Source organism: Protopterus annectens, chromosome 2.part0 (genome assembly GCF_019279795.1).
Source record: "Protopterus annectens isolate FY-2018-M chromosome 2.part0, PAN1.0, whole genome shotgun sequence".
In the NCBI taxonomy this organism is placed as follows: domain Eukaryota; kingdom Metazoa; phylum Chordata; order Ceratodontiformes; family Protopteridae; genus Protopterus; species Protopterus annectens.
Window position 1 is genome coordinate 387,163,221 of NC_056728.1, and position 24,004 is coordinate 387,187,224.

Here is a 24,004-nt window from a genome sequence, read left to right on the forward strand (position 1 = left end):
TACGTTCTCGTGGCAGGTGAACCCCAACTGGCCTTCCATAGAGAGAGGGTTACATGAACAAATCCCACATTTATGCTTAGAGTTGTTTCAGAATTTACTTTGAATCAAGTCATAAATCTCCCAGTCATGTCCATATCCTGAGAACCAAGGAGAAAGGATTCTACATACTGCATACATGCATAGGCACCTGTGGTACTATTTTGGCAAAACTGAGTCCTTTAGAAAAGTGGTTCAGTTGTTTATTTCTTGTGAGACAAAGAAGGAGCAGCCTATGTCAAAACACACTATTTCAATGTGGCAGTCCTCAGTTATTGCATTTTGTTACCCCCACCATGGTAAAAGTTTTGTTTACTGTTTTATCTTTTAGAATTTCACGATGAGTAAGCTCTTTCTTTATGGGCAAGAGTCCTGATTTCCCTCCAAGGGACTTAGCCAATCAGCAGTTAGAATGTAGGTGTGGGAGGGAGCCAGAGCTTTGTGAAATTAGCCTTTTTTTTGTATCCTAGGCAGGACACAATCCATATAGCCAAAAGGCTACTACTGCAATAAGGAATTAGAACATCTACTTTTACAAGCACAGCTTACACAACTGTACTTTCCTTCTAAGCATCTTTATTTTATTTTGGAGAAGTTAACTCAATATATATTCTTTTTGAAATGACCATTTTAGGGAAGCTCAAGTTAATTTCTTGGAAGACTTTGTCTGTCTCTCCTAATTTTTGTAGTTCCTTTTGCTGAAGTATTTTTGAGCTTCAGTCTATTTATTTGGCCTTTCATAAGGACAAGGAATCTAGCCCTTCTTGCCAGAGGTAGCCTCAGACTTCTATCTCATTTAGGTGGTTCATTTGCCTTTTTCTACATTGTTAGCCAAGGGGTGCATCTGTTGCACTGCCAGCAGGTACACAGCCAATTAAAAATTTAGACAAGACCAAATTTTGTTAGGAGGCATTTTCATCTGTTCATTGTATGTAATCTCAAGGCCTTTGGTCAGAAGCTTTCCAGAGCTGTCTTTTTCATGTGTCTTTCTCTCTGCATTCTTTATTTTAATTTTTTTATGATTAGCAGTTGGCTGATCTACCTAAGGCTTATTCTTCTACAGAAATACTTTGTTGGATGTTATCTGTGCAACTGCTGCTTAGCCCTCTTCGAACACTTTCACCAAGGTCCATAATTTGAACTTGTTTCCATTGCCTGCTTTAGAACCATTATATTGAGGGAAATTTTGACCTAGGACCTATCATCAGGAAGATCTAATGACACTTTTACAGAGAAGGAATCCAGTCATGTTTGATGTGAAAGTTTTTTTATGTACTTAAAATAACGGTAGAGCTGTAAGAGTAAGTCCATCCTCAGTAATGACCATTTCCTTCTTCCCCTTCACTGCTATTTGTGTGGTCTCGGCCCTTGTCTTGCAGTTATGCCAAAGCATGTTCCTCAGATCTGGAGAAAGGAGTTGTTATGGTATATTATTGGGATGGGAACCAACCACTTTGGGGAAACTTTGGACTATCAAGTTAACCTAATGTCTGCACCTTATACGTAGAAGTTACTGATGATGGAACCACTCTTACACGTCTGCCCTTTTGGTAGGTATGTAACTTTCATTTACAGTGCATTGTGGGTTGGGAACTTGTAAGTAACTTCTGCATGCATTGAAGCACTGGTATGCTACTCATTGCCACATCATATTGTTTGGCAAGATCCTGTGAATTTTCTGGAGTACTGTAATATTAATGAAATCTCAAGTGAATGTGTATACTAGTGTAATTGCTATAGTGAATCAGGCTGTCAGTTTGACATCATTTTATTATTTTTTTTTTATTTTCTCTCTCTCTCTCTCCCCCTCCCCATTCCTTACAGATGCAGAGCTCATCCAGTGACTAGATGTCTACATCAACAGACCCTGGTGCCATGCCTCATCCTGGCCCTTCTCCAGGACCAGGGCCTTCACCAGGACCAATCTTAGGTCCCAGCCCAGGACCTGGGCCTTCTCCAGGCTCTGTACACAGCATGATGGGGCCAAGCCCAGGACCACCCAGTGTTCCGCATCCCATGCCACCTCAGGGACCTGTTGATTACACACAGGACAGCATGCATGCTTTGCATAAAGTAAGATTTTATCTTATTTTGAAATAAAAGGCCAGCATTTCTGTGTATTAGAAGACACCACTGTTGTAACTAGAAGTAGCCTAGTTGCTGAATATTTATAGAGCATTAGTTAAAAATGCATTTTTCATAATTTGAACTGCATTGCTGATAGGGTGATGATACAGTACAATAAACTGTACCTTCTGCCTTGCTCGGCATAAACTGTACCTTATGGAAGGTGCAGGTCTATCTTTGTAAACATACCCACCCTTCTTAACTCTTGTCTTTGTACAGACATGAACTACTGAAATGTGTTTGTTAGTACATCTAGTTCTGATCTGCCTTACCATGGCATAATTAAGGCAAAGCTTGTTTGCAGAAAAGTATGGGAAGAAGGGGAGGGCTTCTAGCTTGGGAAAGGTTTAGATGATAAATGGGCAAAAGAGTTGTGGCTTTAGTCCTGTTGGTTGATTAGGTTGGATGGACCTGCTCAACCAGATCTAATGTTATATACTTTCATTTTCTCACCAGTTAGCAGAAAGTTATCACAGGCAGTTGGAGTCTTCAGGTACTTTCAGAAAGGCATAATAAAGGAATTTCCCAGATATTTTTTTGCCAGGAGCATTCCCTTGGATACCACATCACGACTTTTTAAGATTTACCCATTCAGATGCAGAGAAAGATAATAGTGTTTCCAGACCTCCAGAAAATAGCATTAATTCACTGATACGCGTGTGTGTGTGTGTGTGTGTGTGTGTGTGTGTGTGTGTGTGTGTGTGTGTGTGTAAATGCATTTTTTTATGTTTGTACATGCATTTGTGCGTGTTTGTACATGCATTTGTACTTGTGTGTATGGGTTCATAGTTGATTGCTAGGCTAATAGCTGTAGGGGCCTTAAGTCTAGTCATGCATATCTAACATGACTTAACACCGCAGTGTAATTTTAAGAGATGGACTTTGACGATGAGTGGTCAAGTATTTACAGGCTGAATTATGTACACATACACATACACATACACACACACACACACACATATATGTGTATATATATATATATATATATATCTGTGTGTGTGTGTGTGTGTGCATATATATATATATATATATATATATATATATATATATATATCTGTGCACACACACACACACACACACACACACACACACACACATACACCTCTCTCTCTCTCTCTCTCTAACTATATAAATATATATGGTTTACTATCAAAATGTTAAAATTTGGTACAACAACCGCGGAAAGACGAACATTAGTTATTCTACTTTCCATGTTGCCGAATGCTAGGAGATCGAGATTGCATATCAGCGAATGCAAGTGTGCATTCGATGATAGTAACTCGATGTTGAGTAGAGTCGCTGTAGAGTGGAGAAAAGGAAATGTATCCCTTTCCTCACTGTAATGCAATCTCAGAGTTAGAATATTTAATATGCAGGGGGTGTGGGGGGGCAGAGCCCCCCACGGGAGGATGCATGGAGGCTTGCCCCCCCTGCTAAAACGTGATTGACAGTGTAGGTGTTTCATTTACGTTTGCACCTACACTGCCATCATGGCCGATTTTCAGCATTAATGTCGAATCTGTTAAATTTGATCAACAGATTGGACTTTATAAGCTAATTAGTTTGCTGGAAGTGTTAACTTCATTTTCCTTATATCGAACATTCAGTGTTCTGAATGTCGATATTTTGATAGTAAACATACATACATATATATATATATATATATATATATATATATATATATATATATATATACATATGTATACACACACACATAAAGTGTGTATGTATGTATAAACATACACATTTCTCTCTGTAAATATATAAATGTGTGTGTGCGTGTGTGTGTGTGTATATATATATATATATATATATATATATATATATGAGAGAGAGAATGCGCACACGCCACAGGTGTAAGCTACAAAGCTGCTACTGGCTAGGAATCCTAAAAAACATCAGTAAAAAAGAAACATGCACAGTGGAAAGGCTCATTTGAGACTTCAGAGTAATCAAGCACTTATACCTTGTTTAGAAATTAAAAACAAATAGATTTTTGCCCTTAAAAGACCTTCAACAGATCTAATTCCAGTTTACATGACATGCAGTACTTATCTGGTTTAACACAAAGATCATTGTCAGTTCACTCGAGCTAGGGTCATACATTTATGTAATAGGCTGTTAATCCAAGCTACAGTAGGATAAGTCTCCTCTTTCATATCTGTTCTGCATATCTACTCCTGTTGGTAGGTAATAGATTGTAGTTTATGTGCAACCTGTAACATCTGCACTTTAGTATGTGTGAATATCGGCAGTGGCCCTTTCTTTATATTATACCTAATGTTTCTTGATGCTGTATTAATAGTCAATGAATTTTCTACTTGCTTCAATTATAGATGGATTAATATCGTGCTTATACTTAGCAATCAGGTAAATTCAGTATAGTACCAAGGACTTAGATGGTCTGTACAGTTACATATTTTCCCACTCTCCCTAGACATCTCTGCAAAGTTTTTTTTTGCATCAGGCACTGGTACAAGACACACTTACTAGCGGCTCACTGTTTCCCGTGGTGGGCACTGCACTTTGCCATTTGATAGGGTTCAAAACTGTGGGAACTAGAACTTATGACATGTTACTGACAACCTCTTGCAATGTACCTGTTTTGACAGCGTTTAGATGGAACAAACTGAAATAAGAGTCTGTTATCTCCTTCCTCATTTAACCTTGTTTGGTACACTGTCACAGAATGCTGCAGTTATCTTAAACCAACACATACAGAGCCCTTTCCTGTCTCTCTGAACATATTTATTATGTCACTAGAAAGTTGAATCCATCCTTTCATAGAAAGGATGGTGTACTACCTGACATATAGGATACAAGGTAGATGTTCCCAGTCACAGATTCTGCCAGATTGTCCTGACTAGTTGCAGTATGATATTGAAGGATTTTAATTTGACTGGTTATCACATATTTTTAGCACTTATTGGCCCACTAAACATTGCAAATGGTATCTACTTATCACATCACAGATAAGTAAAGTACTAATAGTTGTACATAACCAGGGTCAAGATTTATATAAAGCGTTTTGTATCATTTAGGCAGTAGCCACATAGGGAAGGAATACAGCCCATAAGATATAACCTACACAGTAGGAGGTGATATGCAGAACAGCTGTGAAAGATGAGACTTGTCCTGTTGTAGCTTGGTTTAACTGCCTATGACATAATTTTTTTGACCCTAGCTTGAGTGAATTGATAATGATCTCTGTGTTAAAGCAGATGAATGTCATGTAAAGTGGAATTAGATCTGATGAAGCACTTCTAAAGGCGAAAGAGCTTGTTTATTTGTTTTTCAATAAAGAAGTTTTGATTTCTGAACAAGTTATAAGTGCTTGATTACTCTGAAGTCTCACGTGAGCTTGTCTACTTTGCATGATTCTTTTTCCTGATTTTTTAGGATTCTCATCCAGCAGCATTTTTGCTTCCAAGTACCAGTTTTCCTTCTTGTCTTTAGTTTTTTTCTATGGGCTATGGGAAGGAGATGTTTTACCCCCAGAAGGCTGGAAAACTCTTGTGCCTCACTACATGTGTCTGTGATTTGTATATATACATATCTATATAGATAGATATAAATGCATATGCATACATACATGCATATGCTTATCTCTGCTGGATTTATTGCTGACCTGTTTTAAGAGATTCTGTTGGCGCAAGCTTTTCTGACAGTAAATACCTCACTGCAGTACTACTGGCTGGGATGCCTGGCACTGATTCTTGGTGAGAGTGAATGTCACTCCAGTATGTAGGGCGGGAATGCCAGTTCTAGCCATACCTTTCAACTATCCCTGATTTCACAGAATGACTCTGACTTTGCCTCATATTTTTGGTCTGCTCCTCATAAAATTTGTGGTTTTCTGGCAGTTGATTGAATGTTGCAGTCATTAAATCATGACTTGCATAAGAATAGTGTTTTAAATATGTTTCTGATTTTGGGCTTTTTCTCTGATCCTTTTATTAGGAGGCTTGGATTATGGTTATAACTGGGATCGGAGTGTAAACATCCATTTTTTATCTTCATAATGTTTTTTTCTCAGAGTAACCCTCCCTAGTCTGATTCTCTGGCAGTGTATAAAGCAGATTACTTTCTTCATTATTTTGCTTATTCTTTGATAAGTAAATATGACGTATTTTAAAATGCTGACATTATTGTAATTTAGCAGTTTTCAGCTTATTAAAAGACTGAAGGCAAGATATGTTTAAGGAAAACTCGTATCACAATCTTCCTATATTTTTGTCTGTGGCAGAGCAGAGCATTTATTTCTAGTTGTTATGAAAGCTGCTGGTTCTTCATGGACACCTTCTTAAGGAATAGTGTATTAGTTGAGTCTTGACAGGCTGTGTTTATGTTGGTTCATTTGTTCAGGCTTTTGTTAGGGTGTTTTTTTTTATCTTCCTCTCGATAGGTTTGACTACGTAATCTTTAAGGGACAGTTACCACCAAGAAATTAGTTACTGTGATAATTTTTGTGTACTTGGTAAATTGAAGAGTCTGTCCCTTGACAAAAATTTGTCTAGTTTTCTGTTTTTTTACCTGGGCTGTATGGGTGACTGTTCCTCAATGATGTCCAGACATTGTAAAAATAAAGAAAAATTATATTGTGGCATGTTAAAACTAAAACAATAAGAATGAAGACAAAAAGTTTCCTAGTACATGTACTACTTGGGTTCTCCAAGGAAAATTACAGGCATGACGTTCCAGTGAGTAGTGTTTGTTAGTGTATTGTTAAGACATATGCAGCCTTTTTTCTGATGAGCAATATGGGCCTTTATTTTTTACGCTGAATTTTCATAGCTCTGCAGTACTGCTTTTTGAAACTCTGTAAGCACCCCTTTTCTGTTGAGAGAAACTAAAAAAAACTATGTTTATCCAGAAGCATTATGATAAAATATGCCTTCTATGGGACAGCAGCAGGGTCAGGCATTTTAGTTTTGTTTACTGCTATAAAAGAGAACACATAGGTTCATCGGTGATTATTAGGCTAATGGTGCAAGAGCCTTTACAAGTCTAGCCAGTAATACCCAGGATATGACAATATTATATCTTAATTCCCCAAATAAGGAATGGGGTAGTGTCAGGGTAGTGGGTCTTTGGGTGTTGGAACCCTGAGTCATTTTACAGAATGCCTCTGTTCATAAGGGACATGGGTGGTACCCTAGGAGTGAATTTACAGTTCCCCATCCATTTATCCAAATTCTTTTTGTAGAGAGTGAAGGATGGGCTTTCTTTTATGAAGATGGAAAGTTTATTCCATAGACAAGTTAGCCTTTTGTATATGCATCTGTCTCTCCAGCAAGTTATGTAAGAGTCGCAAATCTGGTTCAGGTCCATGGAACACACAACCCTTGTATAATTTTTTCTAGAAAATGTGTAATATTTTTCATCAGAGCTGGATCATAGAATGCCTTGTAGGTCAGGCATAAGTCACTTCTCAATAACTATATGAGACATAGTAAAGGGATAGGGCCTTCAGCTGGTCTACATAAGACATGTGTCTTACAGTTTGTAATTTTTTTACTGAGAAATCTCTGGGACCACTCTAGTTGGTGTAAGTGCCTGGTTAGGTACATGCAGAAGAGATCATTGTACTTTATTATGGATCTGATGAGGGTCGAGTACAGTGGCAATATGACTGACTTCCTTTGACCTTGATGCCATGCCTTTACTTACAAGTTGAGCCACACAGAAGGATTTGCACACTACTGTAGCTACCAGTTGGTCAGAGTTTAGCTTACTGTCTGTCTGTGTTCCTTGGTCCTTCACTATTGGGTCTAATTTTAGGGGTGTGCTATCAATATTATAATTTGCAGGGATACATGAGTTACTGAAGAATGTAATTGTGCATTTCTTGGCATTTAGTTCTGAACCATGGTTTTGGCACCAGTCATTTCCTTTTTGTTGGATTTCAACATCTTTTGGGGATTCAGTGATAGCTCCCAGTGTACAGTCATTGGCAAACTTGGTGAGCCAGAGGCCCCCAACATTGACTTCAGGGAGGTATGTACCAAACAGGAGGGATCCCAACACTGAGCCCTGTGGGACATCGCTAGTAAAAGGTTTCTTATTTGAAGTGGATTCACCTATCTGGAAAACATGTGTCCTGTCACAGAGCCAGTTTGCTATCCATCTTACATTGTAGTGCTTTGTGCCTACCTCAGTAAGTTTATCTATGATCCCTGAGTGGGGGATTGTGTTGACAGCTTTGGCCAGTTCTAGATAAGTAGTGTGTACCATTTTACCCTCTTTCATGGCCCCGGTGACTTTGTCAAAGAAGTCCAGCAGATTGAGCAGGCAAGACCTTCCTTTAACAAAGCCTAATTGGGTCACTTCTAATGTTTGGAGGTTTCCTATGTTGTTATTGATCAGGCCCATGATAGGTCAGTTAAGTTCTTGCCAGTGGTGAGAATCAAACCCTGCATCTTGTGCTTGAAAGGCATATATCTTAACCACTGTACCATTAGCCTTTCAGATAATTCCCTCCATGGCCTTGCAAGTAAGACTGGGCACACTTATGGGTCTGTAATTCCCTGAGTCAGTTGATGGGCCTCCCTTGTGCAGGGGGATGACTGTTGCACTCTTCCAGTCCACCAAGACTAAGCCCATCTGAAGGCAGTGGTTAAATAGGGTTTCTAGTGGCTGTGATAGGCCCTGTTTTAATCTCTTTAAGAAGCATCCTGGAATGTTGTTGGTCCCATGGAGGCTGTCCTTTTGGCTGTAGTGAGTGCAGTAAGTATCTCTTACTTTTGTAATGAAAGAAAGAAGGATGGTTGCAAATATTTCTTTGGGTGTAGTAGAAAGTGATGGCAACTGAACTTGTCAGCCATCAGGTTTGCTATGGTTTCAGGCTGGGTGTAACTGTTGCTGTTCATGATTAACTTGGCACATTGCTGAGCATTTCCCCTGAGATTATGTACTTAATTAAAAAAGTCTTATGGTTATTTTTTTACCTGGGAGGCTATCTTTGCCTCATAGTTTGCTTTGGCAGATATAGCCAGCTCTCCAATTTGTTTTAGACAAGTGAGTGTCTTTTTGCATTGTTTTGTCTGTTCCTTCTTGGCTTTGGAGAGGATTTTTTTCCTTTTGTTGAATAGCCTATTTATGGTAGGGTTCCACCACAGTTGTTTAATTTTGCCAGTAGTCATAGATTTGAGTCGGACAGGTACTGCCTCTTCTACACACCTGTGAATGTGGTTGTACGGTGCTTTTGAGTACACCACAGAGCAGACCTCAATGGCATCTGGGTTTGGAGAGGCTTGGAAATTTAATAAGCTATCACTTAATTCTTCCCTCCAGCACCCTCCTACTTTAAATCTTTTCAATCTCATACTTATTCTCATAGTTGGGGTTAGATCCGATCCCTCGGATCAGTCTCAGCCTGCTTGCTAGCTGGAGGGTTTTAACCAAGCTCATGGGCTAGTACCCTTCCCACAATGCAGTTCGATAATACCTCAGATATCGTTTGCCACACTGCGTGGAGGACATTGAGCAGCTCTGGGCTAAGTAAATTTATCTTTACATTTTAAACCTAAACATTTTCCTTTGCTAATCACTCTTTTTTGATATTATTACTACTGGGCATACATTTTATTTAAGTCGTTTCTACCTATCCTTTTACCCTTAGAGGTCCGTTTAACTGAAACGGGCCGGAGGCCCTCTTACTTAAAGGGCTGTTCCCATTCTTTCCCCTCATATGCCCCTTTTACTTTAGAGTGCTAGTTTTTTTTTTCTTTATCTGTGATTGCTGCCCATTTTAATTAGAGGACTCTTTTTTTTTTTTCTTTTAGTTGTTGTGGTTCTTGTTTAAAAAAAAAAAGTTTTCTTGGTTTTATTAGTTTTTATACATCTGCTTACTGACTTATTTGTTGTCTTTTGATTGCTAAGCTTGATATTTTGTGTGCTAAACAAGCAGTGTTTTGCTGATAAATACTTTATTGTTTGATTATATTCATTGTGGCTGTATTGCACTAAATTGTTGTTGCATTGTATTTGTCCAAATTACCAGTATGTGTCAAAAAGCGCATAAGCCACTTAGTTTTAAAAAATGCTCTAAATGTGATAAGAAAATGCCGATGAGTGACAGTCACTCACTCTCTGATTACTGCCTCGGACCACTGCACCTTCAGGAGGATTGTTCAATCTGCCATGGATTCAACCATCGACGCTGCTAGAATGAAAGAATAAACTTATTTCAAAAGGCCTTCTTCCATACTCTTTCATCAGCAGGCAAATCACCAAAAGGCCTTCGTCTGATAAATCATCGGAGCCATCAAAAAAAGTACCTAAATTGTCGACTCCGAAAGTAACCTCTGCTCCAACAACTTTAATCGGATCCAAGTCAGATCAGACAACTCATAAAAAATCTTCTAAAACTTTATCTGTGGAACCTATAACTTCTAAACCACCTTTTACCATTCCAGCTAGATCAAGGTCCCCAAGTCTCTTCTCTCACTCAACGCGATTCTTCTCCAATGATGATTTATTTTATTTTATTTTATTTTATTTTACATTTGTTGACCGGGCTAGTCCAACTGGATATATGTCCATTTTCAGTAGAGGCCCAGGGAGAAAAGCTCCAAAATTACATAGTTAAAACATACTTCAATTTCCAATGTGTTAAATTGAATCTAAAATAAGCAAAAAAGAGTATATTAGCAACAAATAGGGAAAAAAAAACAGCTCCATTACATAGGTGTAGCCAGGTGAGAAAGAATACAAGATATTTCCATTGAGAACAAAGTTGAGAATTTGTTTAGCCTAAAAACTTCATTAAATAAGCAGAATTACAACAGGATATCACTGAGATGTAGAATAAGGAGATACATAGGGGTATGTCTGTTAAACAGGTTGTTAACTAAAGCCCTCAGAGAAGGGCATATGAGATGAGTGAGAGCTGGTAAGGAAAGGGAGAGTAGAAGTATTTGATTGAGACAGAGAGTTTAAATATTTTTTGTTACTAGAAAAAGTCACATACTTGTAGGGTGATACTGAGAAAGTACAAAGGAAGTTGGTAAGAATAATAAGGAAATAGAGGTGATAGGCAAGAAAGAAACAGCAGGTCAGTCAGGATGTAGGTAGGGTGGTGCAGAGACTACTGAAGACACTTGACTTGGCCAAGCTCATACTGGATTTGAGCCCAAAGAAGTTGAAGTAAACCCCCAGGGCGCCTATTCCTCCTCCAACCCGACCTTTCACTTCAGAGCAAGAAGTCTCTAAGATTCAGCTTGTGTCGGTGTAAACCCCAAGATCCTCTGTTTCTTTCAATCCGACGTCGGATCTGAGTGTCTCTGCTTCTTCGGATCAAGTGACTTCTGCGATCCGGTACTGTCCGCTTCGATCCTCTGAGCAAATTCGGATCTCCCCAGATCTGATTCTGCCTCTCAGGGCATCGGTGCAGATGAGTTCAGATCGTGCTTCTGCCTCTGAGCAGCTGTCCTGTGCTCCTGAGGCTCCTTTGGCACTGACAACTCTTTTGTTGGCTCCAGGGAGCTGTTCTCAGCCAAGCTAGACTGCTTTTGAGGCTATGGAGAGAGTTCTGACTTCTTCACAGTCAACTACACAAGCTACTTCAGAACTTCTTTCCCCTTCACAGGTGTCTCAATCTCATTACCCCCCTTCCACAGGACCGCAGAAATCCTAGGCTTCAAGAAACCCCCGGGGGGCCCCCCACCTCTTCTGAAACTTTTCCAAAACACCTCTCTGAAGAAGTCCCTTGGAAGAGAACTTGCAAGAGGAAGCATCTAGATTCTCCTAAGGAGTCCGCCACGTCAGACATGATTTGGATGATGTAGAAGGATCCTCATGGTCACCCCCTGAGGATGTCTCTCTTGGAGATATCATGGAAATTTTGAAACAGAGGGGTGATTGGCAGCCCTCCTCTCCTTCTGCCGAAGAGTCAGTGTACCTGAAAGCCTTCGGATCTCGCCCTTCAACCTCTTGGTTGACTCCGCCTTCTGATGAGCTTATTGAGTTACTTTCTCAGAGGGCGTGGGAGACCACAGATACCGTAGAGCTTACTCATCGGAGACCAAATAAGTATATCACTGCCCCGAAGGACAAGACCTTTTGGACTAAGGGTGTAGCAGTGGATGTCAAGACTAGTTCTTCTGTCCACCCTCCTAGTAAGGATTCTAGGATGATGGATAGATATGGAAAGCATATGTTTTCTTCCCCGAGTTTTACTCTTCGATCACTGAATTACCTTAGCCACTTTACTAGATTGCAGAGAGATCTGATCAAGGAGCTGTCAGATTCTCTCCAAGGAGCAGTTGCTAATACAGTCATTGAGAAGGTCAATGCACAGCTAGCCACCTTCAATGCAGTAGCGCACTCCTCCATGAGGCTTATCTGATATGATGCAGATGGAGCAAGTAGGGCTGCGGTTTCAGGCATATATATCAAGAGGCAGGCCTGGGTGCGCCTCTGTGACTTTGTGTAACCTTTCAGGTCTTCCTTTGTTAATGCCCCATTTGACAGCTCACTCCTGGTTAGTTCCTCTTTTACTTTAGGCCCAAACAGGGATGAACAGGAGGGTACGACTTTGTCTGCCGTTGGAGTGCATTTTTCCACTCCTACCAGACCCTTCCCCAAAGGTAAGAGAGGCAGAGGAAAGATGTGGTTCAGGAAACCCCAAAGATCTTACCAAGACACACAGGGTGATGGTTCTCCCTGAGGCAGAGGGGGGAGACAATAACAGAAGACACCGCCCTCGTGGCAGAGGAGGTCCACAGAACCAGGGCTCCAGAGATGCCTTCTTTGGTAGACCCTTTCAGCACTCCTGAAGGAGTACCTGATTGTCAACCTTTGGAAGCAGTCGGGGGGCATTTGTACTTGCACCTGGCAACCTGGCAAAACATAACCACAGACAAATGGGTGCTGGACATCATTTCCAGAGGATATATAATTCCCTTTTTCCTCACCACCCCTGTCAAAAAAATCAGTTCCGGATGTTCCACCCAGTCAACAGGAACAAGCAACATTAGAGGTGTGAAAGTTGCTAAGCAAAAGAGTCATCCAAGAAGTCCCCGCAGACCAGAGAGAATCTAGAACTTATTCAAGATTCTTTTTAGTTCCCAAGAAAACGGGACTGGAGACCCATTTTAGATCTCAGCAATTTAAACAAATTTGTAAAAAAGACAAAGTTCCGGATGGTAACACTGCAGTCGATAACTTCCATTTCTGGAAAAAGAAAGTTGGATGTACTCTGTAGACCTTCTTCAAGACACATACTACCATATATTAATGGAAAGACTGTCAAGAAGGTACTTGCACTTTCGACTAGGAGCCAGTCATTACCAGTTCCGAGCCCTGCCCTTTGGTCTCACCACAGCCCCGAGGGTGTTCACCAAATGTGTTGCAGTAATAGCAGCTCACCTGAGATGCCGAGGATTCCGAGTGTTTCCCTATCTAGATGACTGGCTCATCACCGCCCCAACCAGGCATCTGTTGCTACAGACCAGGGACTACACCATTCAAACTTGCGCCTCCCTAGGCATCACGATAAACTTCAAAAAATCTGCTCTAGAGCCATCACAAAGCTTAAGCTTCATTGGAGCAGAATTGGACACCAATTCCTTGATTGCAAAACTCCCGCAAGACAGAGTGCAAGATCGTCGCTACCACGTTCGGAGTCTAATCAGAAAATGTCGTCCAACAGCGAAACAAGTTCTATAATTATTAGTGAAGTTGGCAGCTTCAGTAATCCTTCTCCCCCTTGCTTGCACGCCTTCACATGAGAATTTGACAGCCTGCAGCTGTGCTTTCAGCTCCTCATCTGATGAGCTATACAGTTTTAAATCATCAACAAAGAGAAGATAAGTCTTTAGACTTCGTTGTTTTCTAGGAGCCAAATTGTAGTCATGGCCTAAGCTGTTAAGTAGCTTAATGGGTTGAGGGCAAGACAAAATAACGGTGACAAAAAATCACCCTGGGATATCCCCCTTTGATTTTTTTTTTATCCCTGGGATAGTAATTTGTCCTTTATCATGGTTTACTTACAATGTGGTCTGCCATTGTTTCATGGTCACTGTTACAATGTGGTCTGCCATTGTTTCATGGTCACTGTAATGTAGTTGATCAGTGTAGGGTGTATCTTATACATTTTTTTAAGCACTCCTTTATCTATAAATGTGGAATACTATAAAATGTTTTTTGTAGTTAATCCATGCCATAAGATTCTTCCCCTTTTTACAGTTCTCCACTATGACTTTATTTATCAACAAATGATCCTTTGTTCCATATGATTAGTCCTTTCTGGAACTTCCGATGTCTCACAAGGTACTGATTACAAACACTTGCAAAAGGGATCTTCATTGGTGGATCCATTCTCCTTCAGTCTGTCAGGGACGACAATTCATTCCATCCCAACCAGTAGTGACAGTGACCATGGACGCTTCCAGATTGGGGGGGGGGGGGGCATTATCTGGGAAAGACAGTCCAAGGTGTCTGGCAAAATCTCAAGGCTAATCTGCCCATAAATGTCCTAGAAATGAGAGCGGTGCTTCTAGCGTTGCAAGTTTTTCAGGACTCTCTTCCTCTAGGGACAATAGCAATCCAGTCAGACAACATGTCTGTGGTGTGGTATATAAACAAACAGAGGAACCAGATCTTACCCCCTGTTTTTGAGAAGCCATAAGAGTTTGGCAATGGGAGGCAAACTCCAACCACTTTCTTGCTGCGACGTACATCCCGGGGAAATCCAACATGATTGCAGACAAATTGAGCAGTGCCATTCTTTGGCCACACGAGTGGTCCCTCAATCAGAAGGTAGCAGAAACTAGTTTCTGAAAGTGGGGCCAGCCTTGCTGCGAGCTCTTTGCCTCCTCAACCAATGTCAAATGCAGCAACTAATTTGCCCTGATCCCTCCAGAGGGGAGTCATCAAGGGGTTGCCCTTGTTCACGATTGGCCTCCGAGACTACTTTATGCCTTTCCCCCAATTCCCTTAATTCCCAAATTGTTACAGAAGGTAAACTCGTTGTAGACCACTATAATTCTCATTGCCCCTCATATTTGGTGCCCCTTTCTACGGCTCATCTTCTGGAAGAACCATGGCTTCTGGATCCAACTCCAAACCTGTTGACACATCCGTCAGGAATGGTTCACCCCCAGTCTCTTCAGAACCTCAAATTGACAGCTTGGCTGCTCCAGTTCCCTTAATTGCCAGGTTTCCCCTTTTGTCTTCTCCAGTGAAGAAAATACTCCTACTTCTCACAAATCCTCCACACAAAAGCTTTACACCAGCAAGTGGAAGAGATTCGCTATTTGGGCTGAAAGTCACCAAATAGACCTCTTTTTCTATTCCAGTCAGTACCATCTTGGAATTTCTAACAAAATTCTTCCATGAGGGTGCGGCTGCATCCACGATCAGAATTTCTTCAGCTGCAGTATCAAATTAAGTCCTCCAGCCAGCAAACAGGCTGAGACTGATCCGAGGGATTGGATCCAACCTCAACTGTGAGAATAAGGGACAAGATGGACAACACACATGGAATGTTATGGTGAGTACATAACTTGTTTTTTTGTTGTTGCATTTCTTAAACATTATGTTTTTGTAATGAATCCTCTATAAGGCCAAAGTTAAATACTAAATAAAATTGCTGTTTTAAAACCTTAAGGTAATAGGTGTTAAGTTAGCTGATGTTTATAGAGTTCATTTAGAGTATATCATACCAGATTCACAAAATTTCCTCTTTAGAATTAGTGAAATAAAAAGCCAGACTTGTATGCATTTAGAAACAGTAATTGTAATAGCTGCATCTGTAAATACGAGCAATGTTAATGCAGTCAGTAATAGCAGTGCTCATTTATTGATTTATTTTGTGGAAAGCTACAGTTATGATGCTTGTTTTTTGACAGCCGATGGACGTTATGCATGACAAAGGAATGAATGAAGAAATGCATTATGGTCCCATAAAAAGCATAGGAATGAGACCAGCACATCCTGGAATGGGCCCACCACAGAGTCCCATGGATCAGCATAGTCAAGGTATACTGTGCAGTTGCATTTCTCTGTTGAATTAATTTAGCTTCTCCTGTATTGTAAAATTCACTTAATACATGTATTGCTGCGTGTTTTATTTCGGATGGTGTGGGGCATACTTGACAAGGCTCCTGTGATCATTGCACTTGCAAAGTAAATAAAATGCTTAACATATATGCAGATGTAAAAAGAATAGCGGTTGATTCTCATGCTTCAGTTTGGGGAAAAGATGACTTCTTTCTTCCTTCCTAGTTATCAGTTGCTGCAGAAGTAGTGGTACTGCAACAAGCATAATACAGGAAATTTATTTTATGTCTGTTTTGCCTAATGTTTGCATATAAGAATGTAGTGGAGAAACTGTAGTACTTGAGGCTGCCAATAACTTTATATGTAAGGGGTTTTGGGTGTTTACTTTCTGTTCCTTCCACACCATTTTGCGTTAAAATAAATGCCTCAATATTTCTGCACTTCAACGTGTCCTTGTTTTATTTCACTAAAATAAACAGAATAATAATACAAATCTGTGATTTGAAATCTCTGCTAAGTTATTATGGTAAGTGCTTCATGATGTTACATACTCAGTATTTTGATGTCATGAGACCTTTGTTTATAAAAAGCATTTTTTGCACCTCGGTGATACAGGTTGCTTATAAAACCATTGATCTGAAGTAGTTTACTTCATTTGATCTTCAACTTGTGCGTACCGGATCTGTATCGGATTCTAACCGGCAACTTCACAAGCATCTGCTCCAAGCTCCGAGCTCCTCCCCTACCCATAATACACTACGACTACCTTCCATCCCCCACATCTTATTTGCCGACTGCTTCGCAACGCATTGTGATCCTTGAGCTCCAGGTCATGAGTAGCGAGTCTTTGAAGTTTCCTGGTTCTCTTTTTGATAGTTCCAGTGTGTCTGTTGGTAGAGTAGGTCTTCTCCCGTCCTCCATCTCTCTGGTGCATCGAGTTGTAGATAGTTTTCTAGTTCTAGGTAGTTCTGTAGTTGTTAGAGTCCCCCACTCAGCTTTCAGTGTGCTTGTGCTTCTGAGTGTGTTGTGGGTAGTGCTTGTCTTTTGTATTTTCTTTGGTTGTGGTTGTGGCTGATCAGCCAAAACAAGTTTTTAAAAGATGCACAGAGTGTGGCTACAAACTGTCACCTGCTGTCACTCTGTGTGTTCTGTGCTTGGTTGTTGCCCATCTCTCCACTGACTGCAGTATTTTCCCGGGTTTTAACCTGCGAGCCCTTAAAGACTGTAGGGTTAAACTTACGATGAAGGGCCTTCTCCCTTCTACGGAAGCGGCTGCCTCCAGTTCTGCTTCGGTCATGCCTCCGACTGTCTTTCCTTCGGCTCCCACCCTCGCTTCCTCTCCCTCCCAGGCTGAGACTCATCCTCCTGCCGCTAGGTTTGTGGAAGGAGAGCATACAAAGAGCAGGGAGAAGGAGAGAAAGCACAAGATTGACGAGGAAGAGGTCCCCAAACCTTTCGGCTCCGGCCGGGCCTTCCCTTAATCTTCAGACTAGGCACTGACCTGACTCCCTTCGGCTCCTATCTCCTAAGTTTTCACCAGAGCCGAGGAGCCTAGGCCAACTTCTAGGACTTTGGTTCTTCGACCTGCCAGGTCAGAGTCGGTAGCTTCGTCGCGGTCTACCTGCAGTCTTTCAGAATCTGACATGGATAAAATGATGCGGAGATTTATTCACACATAAATTCAGATGGGAGTCTTGCCGGCCCCCTCTCCCTCTGGAGGGGGGAAGCTCGCTTCCCTTCTTTACACCTATATCTCCTTCTCCGATCTGACCCCCGGTTTCGGAATACATGGATCTGAGAGGTTCCCTAGTCAGGGGGTTGGCGCAGATGGTACCTGTTTCCTCGACACTGGCAGCTACCTGGAGCACGCCGGATCCGAGTGGCTCTCTGAGCTGTAGTCTGGGTGTCCGATCTGAGGGGGTGGAATTTATTTCCGTTGGCACCGACCTTTTCGGGTCATGGCCACCTCCTCTGCGCTCCATCCACTTCGGGCTCGGCTCCGATCCCCGTATCGGATCTGGATAGAGTGGCTCCGTTACTAGTATCACAGGAAGCTCGCTCTCCTTCGGCGTTCATTGTGGAAAGGATCCTCTCCAATGGATCGAGACCCCCTGAGTATATCTTCGGACTCCACCCAGACTCCCTCTGCTTTTGGTGTAACTCCCGTCATTTTACCACAGGGACAGCCTGTGCTCGAGGAGCCCCAGGCAGTTTCCCTTAAGGAACAACAGGTGGTTTGAGAGCCCGCTCCGGAGAGCCTCACCGGAGAGGTTCCTCACAAGCATACATGCAAGAGGAGGCACTTGGACTCCTCTCCGGTGTCCCTCGCTAAGGACACTGATTTGGATGAAGGGGAAGGTTCCCCCAGATCACCTCCTGAGGATGTCTCCTTCGGAGACCTCATTGAAATATTGCACCAGCGGGGAGGTTGGTCTGCCCCAAAACCTTTGTTGGACGAATCGTTGTTCCTGGAGGCCTTCGACATGGGCCTGTCTATTTCCTGTGTGTCCCCCTCCCCGCGGATCCATTAGTGGACTTCGTCACCTCACGGGGTTGGAAGGAACCGGTCACCTCACGGACTTGGAAGGAACTGGACACTGTGGTACCAATCACAAAGCGCCCAGATAAAACCTTAAGCCCTCCTGTGGGCAGACCTCCTTGGAATAAAGCGTCCCCGATAGACACTATGGTGGTAGCAACCGCCACCATGAGGGAGCTAGCCCAGGAGAGTTCCTCGGTCTATCCTCCTGACCATGAGTCTAGGACGATGGATTCTCTAGGGGAAGCGGGTGTATGCGTCGGCAACCTTTTCTATAAGGGAGCTGAACTATCTGGCCCATGCTACTCGACTACAGCGTGAGCTGGTTAAGGAGCTGGCTGACTCGCCCCCACAGTCCACATAGCAGGAGGACAGGTACATTCTCCATGAGGATGGCTACCTTGACAGTCATTTCTAATACGTCCATGCGACTCTTCTCGCATGCTACCGAATGAGTGGCTAGGGCGGCTGGGTCTGGCGTTGCCATGAGGCATCACGCCTGGCTCAGGTTGTGTCAGTTCATGGAACCCTTCAAGGCGTCTTTTGCGAATGTCCCTTATGACGGTTCTTCCCTCTTTGGAAAGACCATCCATGATACCTTGGTCCAGAGTGAGAAAGACGGGAAGACACTGTCTGCCGTCGGAATCTGCTTCTCGAACTCTCAAAGATCCTTTTCCTGGAATCAGCGAGGGCAAAACATGTGGTTCCGGAAGTCCCAGTATTCCCAGGACACTCTGGGCCCTTCTTCCCCTAGAGGTAGAGGAGGACAGGACAGACGCCGGGCCAGAGGCAGAGGGGTCCAAGGAATGCTGCGTCTCGAGAACTGTTCTCGGACAGGCCCGCGCAGCAGACCTGAGGGGTTGCCTGACGGCTCTGCTCTGGAGGCAGTCTGGGGTCGCCTGTCATTGCACCTGATGGCATGTGAGTCCATGTCATCAGACCGTTGGGTGCTTCAGATAATATCCAGCGGCTGTTCAATCCCATTTCTGGTACCCTTCACTCCTTCCAAGCACCTCCCAGACGTCGGGAGGCAGCAGCACTAGTGGTTTCCAAGCTGCTAAAGAAATAAGCCATTGAACCCGTCCCACCTGATCAGTCTGGATTGGGCATATACTCCAGGTTCTTTTTGGTGCCAAAAAAGACTGGAGACTTAAGCCCCTTCTGGACCTGTCTACTCTGAACCTGTCAGTTGCCAAAGAGAAGTTCTGGATGGTCACCTTACAGTCCACTCTGCCGTACCTGCAAGAGAGTGACTGGATGTGCTCGTTTGACCTCCAGGACACTTACTATCACATAAAGATGCACAGAAGCTCCAGGAGGTTTCTCCGCTAGCACAGAAGCTCCAGGAGGTTTCTCCGCTATCTCTAGGAGGTTTCTCCTCTTCCAGCTAGGAGCCAATCAATATCAGTTTCAAGCCCTACCCTTTGGTCTCACCACAGCCCCTAGGGTGTTCACCAAAATGATGTCAGTGGTAGCGGCTCACCTGAAGCTTCAGGGAATTCAGGCCTACCCTTACCTGGATGATTGGCTCCTTACTGCTCCCACCAAGCATCTACTTTGCCAAACCAGAGACTATTTCCTACTCCTTGCACACCATCTAGGAATTACAGTTAACGCAGATAAATCTCTCCTGAACCCTGTCCAGGTTATAGAATACATAGGAGCAAGGATAGACACATTACAGACAAAAGTCATCTTGACCTCGTTGAGAATTTGAAGCTTATGGATGCATGTCGCTTTCATTTATCAATCTCATATCCCCTCAGCAGAGTCAGTTTTAAGGACCCTATGCTCTATGGCAGCAATGGTCACACTTCTACCATGTGCTTGCTTACACATGCGAGTACTTCAGTGGACTCTAGGGGTGCAATGGTTTATGTTGAATCTTCGGTTGTCCTACCCAATACACATAAGCAAAGCCTGCAGGTCGTCCCTTCTCTGGTGGATGCATTCGTCAGAAATCTTGGAAGGATGACCTTTTGTCACAGCCCTAGCTCAAGTCACAGCGACCACGGACTCCTCCCAGCTAGGGTTGGGGGGGGCATTACTCGGGAAGGATAGTTCAAGGTATGTGGTCCCTGGTCGAGACCAGTTTGCATATAAACGTTCTGGAGATGAGGGTGGTCGTTTTAGCATTGCAGGCCATTCTACCTCCAGGAGCCATTGCGATTCAGTCAGACAACATGTCGGTGGTCTGGTATATCAACAAACATGGAGGGATCAGATCTTACCCCCTTTGTCGCGAGGATATGAGAGTTTGGGAATGGGTGATCTCCAGTGGTCGTTTTCTAGTAGCAATGCACATTCCGGGACAGTCCATTTTAGCGGACAAACATAGCCGGGCTATTCTGATGCCTTATGAGTGGTCTCTGAATCCTTCCGTAGTGGACCAGATCATTCTAGAATGGGGTTGACCTTGCTGCGATCTCTTCGCATCTCCATACAATGCGAAGTGCAGGGAGTTCTTCACTATGAATCTCCCACCGGGGGAATCCCCCAGAGATGCTCTAGTCCATGCTTGGCCTCCCGGTCTTCTTTATGCTTACCATCCTCTATCCCTTATTCCAAAGTTCCTCCAGAAGGCTCGTTGACTGGGGAGCAAAGTGATCCTCATTGCCCTGTTTTGGCCTTGCCAGGTATGGCTTCCCTTCCTCTGGTCTCATCCTCTAGCTCTTCCTTGGATCTTGGATCCCCTTCCAGATCTCATCTCTCTCCCTTCGAGGGTCTCTCATCTGAATCTGGACAGTCTGAAGCTCACGGCGAGGCTGCTCCAGTTTCCTTAATTGCTTGGACTCCCGGGTTGTCTTCTTCGGTCAAGACTATTCTGGTGGCAGCTCATAAGTCGTCCACCAGGAAGATTTATCGTAGCAAATGTAAGCGCTTTTCAATTTGGGCTTCTCAAAGGAATTTAGATACTTTCACAGCTCCCATTCCGGCTATCCTTGATTTTTTTGGCAAACATTTTTCAAGGGGGGGGGGGGGTATCTCGTCTACAGTGAAGGTTCAGCTAGCTGTCATTTCTCATTTTCACATTGGTGAGAACTCTGCTTCTTTGGGCTCCTCCAGATTGTGCAAAGCCTTTATCAAAGGTACCTTCCTCTTACGTCCTCCGGTCAAAGATCCTATCCCTCCCCCCGTGGGACCTTACTATGGTACTGCAAGTGCTGGTTTCCCCTCCCTTTGAACTCCCAGCAACTGTAGATCTTAAGTCTCTGTCTTGGAAGATAGCCTTCCTACTAGTGGCTATCACCTCAGCTAGGAGGGTTTCAGAACTTCAGGTGTTGTCTGTCAAGGTTCGATACATGGTTTTCCATAAGGACAGGGTTTCTCTTCGCACCAATACCCTCCTTTCTTCCAAAAGTGGCATCCGAGGTCAGTATCAATCAGACTGTCAGTTTGCATCTCTTCTTTCCAAATTTCGCAAACATAGCTGAATACAAGTTGCATTTGTTGGATGTTCATAGACAGCTATGTTTCTTTTTGTACAGGACCAAATCTTTTCATAAATCTGACCAGTTATTTGTGTCCTTTTCTAAACCCGTTTTGAGTAAACCTATTTCCAAGGTGACCATTGCTAGGTGGATATCTCTGTGCATTCTTCACATCTACTAGGATAAAGTTTTGTCTCCTCCGGGTCACATTAGACCTCATTCAGCAAGGTCCATGGCTACTTCTGTGGCCTTTTGGTCTAGAGTATCCTTAGACAACATTTGTTCTGTGGCTACTTGGTCCTCATCGCCTACTTTTATTTCTCACTGTAAATTGGATTTGACTTCTCAAAGGAAAGAGTCCTTTGGTTCCGCGTGCTCCGGAATATCCTTCCATGAGGGTCACCCAGGTGTTAAGTATCTGGGGACTCTGTCCCTCAGGTTGAAGATCAAATGAAGTAAACTACTTCAGATAAAGAAGTTATGTACTCACCATAATGTTCCATCTGAGTAGTTCTATTTCATTTGTCTTCAACCATCCCCCCTCCTTCCCCCTGGCTTTACCATATGGGCATGTTTCATAGATGGCACATTGTGTGCGGTAAGGTGGTTTGGATTGGGTTGTTTAGTGTAGGGTGCAGCAGACTCGATCTGAGGGTGGAAGGTAGTGATGGTGTATTATGGGTATGGGGAGGAGCTTGGAGCTCAGAGCAGATGCTTGTGAAGTTGCCGGCTCAGATCCAATACGGATCCGGTACCCACAGGTTGAAGACTAATGAAGTAGAACTACTCAGATGGAACGTTATGGTAAGTACATAACTTCTTTTTTGCAGTCCATTTAAAATCTTTTCTTGGGAATATTGTTCACTGTTTTTATACTAATTCTGCTAAGAAATTTTAAAGTTTAACTTCATTGGGCTATAAAACAAAGTTTTACAATTCCCACTTCTTAAATCCAAGTGATTTCAGACATCCCAGTGGAATTTGGGATTGTATAGTGATAAGTTTAAAATTCCTTACTCCAGAACATTGCATTCCATAGTCATTAAAGCAGCAAGATTTATTCAACTTGTGAGACTTTGTGGCATCTCACATTTTTTTTACAGTAGTCTACACGTGCTGCACGGGACTGTACAGTCTCATTATATTGGTTGGGTTGGCATAATTACCTAATAAAAGCCCTGGTAGCTGCCATCTTTATTTTTTTCTTGCAGTTGGAAACTGCAACTTGACTTTTTTTTTTCCTTCAAATTATACAAGGACTGAATCTGTCATTTCATTAATTCTTCAGCTGACAAGTACCCTGTTTACATTTGCATATATTTTTATTCTTTTTGCATATAGTATGATGATTCTGATATTATTCTTGTGGTAGTGATGGGATAATTTGTCTTATCAATATCTGAACGTCTTGATATATTTATTACCTTTTCTAGCATTTCAGTTAGTCTAACTCATGTGATTCAATGGTTTTGACTTCTCCACAGGGAATATCATAACATGTGCTTGAGATCACCAATTTATTTTATTTTTTGTAGTGTTCATAACATATGGGTAATGCCAGAGTTGTGATTTTTAGTTCATCTTCAAAATTCCTTAGCAGTAATAAAATAAAGTGTTTTGTTGTTAATTTATTTTTGTCCTGTGATGCTGCAGTTCTCTCCAGAGTGGCCCTTCTAAGTGTAAAACTGCTACACTGTATTCAAGGGTTCCTGTTCTAATTCCTGATCCTGTGGGATTTACTTCAGCAGTAAGATTGGGTCTGTGCATTCTTATCAATTCAGACAGTAGTTTCTCTTCCACCAGTAGTGATCCTGTTCATCTTTCTGCAGACTCTTCCAACAGTCTCAGTAGTCTGGAAGCAAATTTC

The 24,004-nt window shown here is 42.5% G+C and overlaps 1 protein-coding gene across 2 annotated transcripts in view; it reads left to right on the forward strand.

Moving 5' to 3' along the window:
- Positions 1-24,004, forward strand: part of LOC122793098 (probable global transcription activator SNF2L2) — a 2,696,898-nt gene that overhangs the window by 157,163 nt on the left and 2,515,731 nt on the right. For both annotated transcript variants that reach the window (XM_044060828.1, XM_044060829.1), the window contains exons 2-3: positions 1,861-2,109; positions 16,017-16,146. In XM_044060828.1, the coding sequence (XP_043916763.1) occupies positions 1,885-2,109; positions 16,017-16,146 (355 nt within the window). In that variant the 5' untranslated portion in view covers positions 1,861-1,884. The remainder of the gene's footprint in view (positions 1-1,860; positions 2,110-16,016; positions 16,147-24,004) is intronic.